Raw genomic sequence first — 8,019 nt, 5'->3', positions numbered from 1 at the left:
TTGAGGACATAAGAAACGGTAATCAAGGACACTACAGATCCATCATCACAGATATAAAACTTTGAGCTACTAGTTTTAGATGTAATTTTATTTTCGAAGGCCGAGCCGTCAACGGCAAGGCCCATAGTTTAGCTAAGCACTCTCTTACTCTTGGCCCGGGACGCCATGCTTGGTTGGCCAACCCCCATGATCCGAATTATATCCCACCTCATGTGAATTATCATCAATAAAGCTTAGCTTATCCCTAAAAATAGGAGCTCCCTCGATCTAGCCGTTGTGCTCGGTTGCCTCAAAAAAGTTGTTGTGCTCGGGCCCCTAAAAAAGAAACGGGTTTGCTAAAAATCAGTCGACTGAGATTTAACCAAGTCTCAGTTGACCATGCAACATTTGTCCCAATGTTGTAACTTTTTTCCTACCGATTGCAGCATCGGCCTTGTTGGTTGTAGCATGTTGTGCATCATTGATTGTAGCACATCGTCTCAGCGGTCGTAACATCCGTCATTGACGGTTGTAGCATTTTAATCACACTGATTGCAGCATCAGTTGTCAATGGTCGCAAAACTATCGCAATATTTTTCATTGTCGGTTGTAGCATCTAGCGGTGCCGCTTGCAACAAAACAACTTTGCTGACGTCACTCGACTAAGACTTCGTTAAGTCTCAGTAAACTGAGTTCTAGACAAACCCAAAAGAAAAGTCATTGTGCTCGGTTGCTGCTGTGTTTCCTTCGGTTTTCTTTCGGCATTTTTTCTTTTGTATTTTTTCTTTGGTTTTCTTTATTTGTACACCGGTTTTCTTTGGTTTTTCTTTGTTTCTTCTTTTGTTGCTTCAGTTTTCTTTGTTTACTTTTAGTTTTTTTCAATATGGTCCACTGTTTTGCATCGGTTTCTTTGGTTTCATGTTTTTCCCTTTTCTCTTTGGTTTCATTGTTTCTTTCCATTTTTTCTTTACTTTGTTATATTTTTCATACACACTGTACATTTTCCGTATATAGTAGGAACACTTTTTATAGATGTTTGTCATTTTTATATACATGATTAATTTTCAATAATATATGTAGATTTACATTTTTTGTATACTAAAAAACATTTTTCTTATACACGTGTCGATGTCTACTTTCTAATATAGATTTAAAAAAATCATATACATAATAAAAAAATCTTATACTACATGTTTAACTTTTTCAAGTACGTGATTAATATTTTTTTTCAAATATAAGAATTGATGTTTATTTTTTATACATACTAGTTGACCCGTTGCGCCGATGGCGTAAGGGGCCAGAGTAAGGCATGTATTGTGAGAGTGAACATAAAGATATTTAGGGGCAGATTGGTACTGGTACACAGAATATTACAATGCTATTAGAAAGAAAGGAATAGGCATTATGCTTGGTGAAAGATCAGTAGATGGATGTGGTGCCCATGAGTAAATACGGTCATGCACTTCAATACATTGAGAGTAAAGAGGTGGTTTAACTATGTAGTCTTCTGAAAATAGCAGGAGAAGGACAGTTATTTACATAGAGAACAAGCGATGACAAACTGAGTTTAACCATAGACATAACAATGGAATTTAAAGTTGATACACTTCTTTTAGCCAAAGAGGCAGCAATGGAAGGAAACAATACATATCTTACTTAGAGTGCTCCAAAAGGACAAATAGAACACGCTGCTTGATATGAAACAAAAGGTAGCTGTTCTAGTAACCTTAGAAGCATCCTGGTGAGCGCATATTGACCCAAGTTCACAAAAAGCTATCTCTTGTAGTCTCCTGGCGCTGTTCAGACTTCATACCAATATAGCGCAGCCTTTGTGTCAGTTTTTCAATGCTTGCAAGTGCTGCTTTCATAGCCCTTTTGGTGTTATCCTACCCTCTCAAGTGTCGAGCAGTCGTTGTGTTTTGTATTTGAGTAGAATATCAATTCATATATCTGACGGCGTAGTACCACCCTTTGCGTAGCTTCTTGATTGTCTTGTTTGCTGCTACTAACCATTTGGCCAGATGCTTAACTTCATTTTCTAGCCTCTTGACATGGGTGTAGTGGTAGTCTCTCATTTCTCTGCCATATGCATTCTCCATGTACCTAATAGCTGCGATAGCAGAACTGTCTTCTGCATCTTCATAGCCATCTAAATTTGCACCCGATATTGAGGTCGGAACAAGCAAACCATCAAGCAATTGCAAGGAAGAATTGAAAGTAACTGTCACATGATTCTTGCCGCCCGGACGTATCTTGTGATAGTAACTTGCAGGGGGCAACTTCAAAGCTTTTAGCATAAGGTCAAATATGTGGGCATAAGGAATTACTATCAGGTAGTCATCTTCCTGTAGAGGAAAAGTAATGGTATGCCAAAGATCATGATTAGAAACCAGTATGTATAACGCAAAATATAGTGCACTATATTTTCTATGATGAACTGCCTATATGAATTCAAAAGCATGTCACTGACTATATGTATTCCATTTGAATATGGAAGAAGTATTCCAAACATTTCCTAAAGGATTAGTGAAAGAGAGGTCAAAGAGAATTATATTTTTTCCAGTCTTCAGAGTTGGAAGCACAGCATGGATTGGAAAAAAATCACCCTTTGAAGTTTCTTTTGTCTCTATAACTAATAAATTGATAGCAACTCAGTACAATCAGGATACAGAACAAATGTCACTATTATTTATGGTGACATCAAAAATCAGTAGCCACATCTGCTTGATTCTTCTATAGAAGTTGAGATGACACTATTATTTCTGGATGACATAAATATGCTATGTGCCTCACATGGAATAAGTGGTACAAAGTGAAAATTCAGCCTAAACATTCTCACTAAGGATTTAGCTACAGAGCAAGGAAAAAAAGAGTAGCATGACCAGCACAACCAAAATGTAGAACAATAATGCTTACAACACTAAGAACCTGTGAAAGCAAAATCGAAGACAAGGGCAAAAGCTCAATCATGTGTAATAGAGGCTGAACAGCAGACATTAAGCTGGCACTTTGTGAAACCTAACATCTATAGGACCAAATTATGTGTAACAGAGGCCGCATAACAGATATTAAAGTGGCACATTCTGAAATCTGAAATCTTTAGTAGCAAATTACTTAGGGATAATGAACTGCATGTATCCTATCGAAGTGGTAACTGTAAAAGGGGATACATTTTGTGTGCACACGCTAGGATACATTTTGTCACTCCGAATGTCGGAGAGGTATCTCTGGGCCCTCTCCGTAATGCACATCACTTAAGCCTTGCAAGCATTGCAACTAATGAGTTAGTTGCGGGATGATGTATTACGGAACGAGTAAAGAGACTTGTCGGTAATGAGATTGAACTAGGTATTGGATACCGACGATCGAATCTCGGGCAAGTAACATACCGATGACAAAGGGAACAACGTATGTTGTTATGTGGTCTGACCGATAAAAGATCTTCATAGAATATGTAGGAACCAATATGAGCATCCAGGTTCCGCTATTGGTTATTGACCGGAGACGTGTCTCTGTCATGTCTACATTGTTCTCGAACCCGTAGGGTCCGCACGCTTAAGGTTTCGATGACAGTTATGTTATTGGTTTATACGTTTTGATGTACCGAAGGTTGTTCGGAGTCCCGGATGAGATTACGGACATGACGAGGAGTCTCGAAATGGTCGAGACATAAAGATTGATATATTGGAAGCCTATGTTTGGATATCGGAAGTGTTCCGGGTGAAATCGAGATTTTACCGGAGTACCGGGAGGTTACCGGAACCCCCTGGGAGCTATATGGGCCTTAGTGGGCCTTAGTGGAAGAAGAGGAGAGGCGGCCAGGGCTGGGCCGTGCGCCCCTCCCCCTAGTCCGAATAGGGCAAGGAGAGAGGGGGCCGGCACCCCCTCCTTCTCTCTCCCTCTTTTCCCACCTCGCGAATCCTATTCCAACTAGGATTGGGGGAGAAGTCCTACTCCCGGAGGGAGTAGGACTCCTCCTGGCGCGCCCTATGATGGCCGGCCGGCCTCCCCCTGTTGAACCTTTATATACGGAGGCAGGGGCACCCCAGAGAAACACAAGTTGATCCACGTGATCATATTCTTAGCCGTGTACGGCGCCCCCTGCCATCATAGTCCTCGATAATATTGTAGCGGTGCTTAGGCGAAGCCCTGCGACAGTAGTACATCAAGATCGTCACCACGCCGTCGTGCTGACGGAACTCTTCCCCGACACTTTGCTGGATCGGAGTCCGTGGATCCTCATCGAGCTGAACGTGTGCTAGAACTCGGAGGTGCCGTAGTTTCGGTGCTTGATCGGTCGGGCCGTGGAGACGTACGACTACATCAACCAAACACTTCCGTTGTCGATCTACAAGGGTACGTAGATCACACTCTCCCCTCTCATTGCTATGCATCACCATGATCTTGTGTGTGCGTAGGAATTTTTTTGAAATTACTACGTTCCCCAACATATCCCGGGCTACACAAATAGTTGCTCGACCACTGTCAGCGTCATGTTTGGATGGTATATCCAGGCACAAGGCCGCATGATCTTTTCCACAGGCTGCAGGTGGGACTGATAATGGGCGTCCCACCATACCTCACTTAATGCCAACAGGGTTAGGTGGGTGATAGCCAACAAGCTAGTAAAATTTTTGTGGGTTAAGTGTGATCAAGTGGCCTCCCACTTCCGAAAGGTATACAACATGCAGATATGTGATGTATGTATGCAGATATAGTTTCTTTTCTTGGAGGCTGGTTGTTTCACGGAAAATGTTTGCACTTTTCACATGAACCTCTTCCTCTGAGAAATGATTTACAATAGGGATTCAGAATGTTACCTTGGGTTCAGGTGTTGTTGTCCTTGATAATGCCGAGGCTGAAGATCCCTCGTCACAAACAGCTCCAGTGTCCATGTCGTCCATGCGTTATGGTTTATTCCACAGGCTGAAGATCCCTCCTTGAACCACCACACATTTGTAAAATCACCTCCTAAAAGCATCACACAGCGGATCCAACACTCATTCATGTTGCAGAAAAACAAAGAAACGGTCCTAGGCCGGCAGAAACCTAGTCACGCATTTCATCGAGTAGATGATAGGCAGGGTAGCAGGCAAGACCTCACCTCACAGAGAAGGAATAAGTAGACGCACAAGCAGAGAGCAAACCAGACGCAGTGTAGAGCAAACCAGACGCAGCAGCCCTGCAAACAAGAGAAAGGAGAGGGAAAAAGCAAGAACAAGTCAGCAGAGATCAATCTATGACGGGAGCAGCGGGAAATCAACCAAATAGAACAAGAACCTCACCCTAGCCAAACGCAACAGCAGCAGTGCGAGGAGCCATGACGGAAACAAGCGGAGGAGGGCGAGATGAGCAGGCGAGGACCGAGAACGGCGAGCGACGAGGAGCGACAATGGCGGGCGAGCGGATGAGGGCGAGGCGAGGAGACGCAGGCGGGGGAAGTGGGATGAGACGGGAGGCACAGAGGGAGAGACGAGCAGATGGAGACCACGCACCCGGACCGAAACAGGCGCTGTAACTCCTAAAGAGACCTGGAGAGAAACTTAAGTCGCCCGACGCTTGGGACCAAGGACAGGAAGGGGCCACCTGCAGCGTGACGAGGTCAAGCCAACCCGCGTAGCAGCACGCAGAGGACGAATAACCTCTTTTACCCAGCGGCCCGAAGAGAGCCGCCCGCATAAACAACGGAGACGAGAACGCCGTGCACCCACGAGGACGACAGATGGGGCCAGGCACGGCTGAAGCCAAGGCACCACCGCTGGGTGCAAACGAGAGAGGTAAAGAACGACCCGCCAGCCCGCGAAAGCTGCGTTGCCCATGAACGACGCGCTGCCAGCCCGCGGTAAAATACACATGCACGCACACCCCGTTCCGCTGCAACGCTGGCTCGCGTGCAAGCCTGGCCCATCCGTCAGCAGCTCTAGGCTGGTCACGCGGCGTACAGGAAAACGAGCGATCGGATGTTGACCACGGTGATTAAAAGGATGCTGGCGTCGGCCAACGAGGCACAACGAGCGTGCCAGATGAATCTGAACCAACGATGTCGCTAGATTAGCGGGTTGCGTAGCTTGATTTATATGTTCAATTGTACTCCCTCTGTAAACTAATATAAGAGCGTTTAGATCACTATTTTAATATTCTAAACGCTCTTATATTAGTTTACGGAGGGAGTACTTTTTTGTATACATTAAATTTTTTATACGTGTTTATCACTTTCAAATACATAATTAACATTTTCTTCAAATATATGTTTTGATGCCTAACTTTTTCATTAGCTGTATATTTTTGTATACATTAGGAACATTATTTTATACACATTTAACATATTTTAAATATACATTTTAGTGTTTAGTTTTTCTCGTACACGTTGTATATTTCTTGTATACACCGGAATTTTTTATACATATTTAATTAATTTTTTAATACATGACTAACCTTTTTTATAACGTCACATACATGTTTTTCGAAACACGTGATCAATTGTTGTTACAAACATTTCTTAATTCCATTAAAAGATTAACACTGGACGGACATTTTTTTTAACATTGGTCATTTTTCCCCAAAACTAAGTAATTTGTTTGTGGAATATTTTTACTTTTTGAAAAAGGTTTCAATATATAAAAAAAATTAGAAAAACAAGAAGAAAGACTAAAGATAGTGGAGAAATGAAGAAACTTGTTATTGGGCCGGCCCACCAAGGGCTTTTCTCCAGGCGGCGAGCTTCTACCTCGGCTATAAACGATACTTGTCGCTCCCCTATCCAACATCACAGATGCTTCCGAAACAACAATAATATTCTCTACTATTAAAGGTGAGTTGGTGAATAATGTTGGGAAACATAGTGGAAAAAAATCGCCCTACGATCAAGATCTTGGATCACTATGAAGATGTATATAAGGTTAGATCAGATTGTTACCGACTAGTTGCAGAATAAGAAGAGTCAACGTTGATCGTACTTGAAGTCTGTAAGTGCATCTAGTGCCCCTTAGTGATTTTGGTGTATTGAAGACTTACAGGTTAAGGGACTGATGTGTTTATGAGTGTACACAGGTCTATAAGTCTATGAGGAGTTTGATATTTACAGAGAAAGTCGACCCCTAAAAACGAAGTTCTTCGAGTAAAGACTTTGGATTTCTGAAGACTTTCTGAAGACTTGAAAGTGAAGAAATTGGTGTGACCTTGAAGACTTGGTATTCATTGGAGGAACATGAAGTGTGAAGACTTTTGTTTTCGTAGTTTCGTTTTCTCTTTCTTGAGTCATAGGAAACACCGTACTGTTAAAAGGGGTCGAGGAAATACTAAGGAAAAATTTCCATGTGATGCTCAACTCAAAATCCTACACCTACCAATCCCTTCGAGTGAAGCCATTGGAAATCTCATACAGTTCAGTCATATTCTTCAGTGACAGAGACGAAGTTCTTATGGTTATTGAGGAATTTGTTCTGACTGAGGAGTTAGGAATTCTCTAGTGCGGATTGCCTACACAGTGAGGAACATGATAGCCCCAAGGATTTTGAACCTCAAATTTCCGACTGTTGCTGTGCTACGCGGCAGCTGTCCCAAAATATCTACCCACCTAGCGGTCATATCATTGAAGGGTATTTATGTCTTATCATGTCAGGATGCTCCCTAGGCTATAAATAGCCGCCCCCTACAACCACTAGCTGGTTGGCTGCTCCGAGAGAAACTGACACCTACCATTTGAGAGCATCCCATCCTCCGAGGACTTTGAGCGAAAATCATCGAGTGAGGAAAACCCAAACCCAAACACCTACAAACCCAAAGTGATTGAGCATAACTGAAGAGATTGATCTTGCGTAGATCGGATGCTTGTTACCTTTGAAGACTGTGCATCTTCCAGACGGTTAGGCATCATGGTTTAGAGCATCCAAGAGGAAATTGTGGATCGTCGAGTGACCGAGTTTGTGAAGGTTTGGAAGTCACCTGAAGACTTACCACGAGTGATTGGGCAAGGTCTGTGTGACCATAGCTCAAGGAGAATACAGTGAGGACTGTGTGTCCGGGACTATGTATCCTCAG

General features: G+C 42.9%; 1 protein-coding gene across 1 annotated transcript; it reads right to left on the bottom strand.

Annotated features, from left to right (window-relative positions):
* Window positions 1–1,500: 1,500 nt before the first annotated feature.
* LOC119272884 lies at window positions 1,501–5,444 on the bottom strand. The gene is made up of 4 exons (XM_037554242.1): window positions 5,265–5,444; window positions 5,084–5,161; window positions 4,800–4,950; window positions 1,501–2,324 (listed from the first exon to the last, which is right to left on the bottom strand). The coding sequence occupies exons 3-4, from the start codon at window positions 4,881–4,883 to the stop codon at window positions 1,917–1,919; spliced, it is 492 nt and encodes a 163-aa protein (XP_037410139.1). The 5' UTR covers window positions 4,884–4,950; window positions 5,084–5,161; window positions 5,265–5,444; the 3' UTR covers window positions 1,501–1,916.
* Between the last annotated feature and the right edge of the window lie 2,575 nt (window positions 5,445–8,019).

The sequence above is a fragment of the Triticum dicoccoides genome, chromosome 3A, assembly GCF_002162155.2.
Source record: "Triticum dicoccoides isolate Atlit2015 ecotype Zavitan chromosome 3A, WEW_v2.0, whole genome shotgun sequence".
In the NCBI taxonomy this organism is placed as follows: Eukaryota; Viridiplantae; Streptophyta; class Magnoliopsida; order Poales; family Poaceae; genus Triticum; species Triticum dicoccoides.
This window is presented reverse-complemented; position numbering and strand designations above follow the sequence as displayed.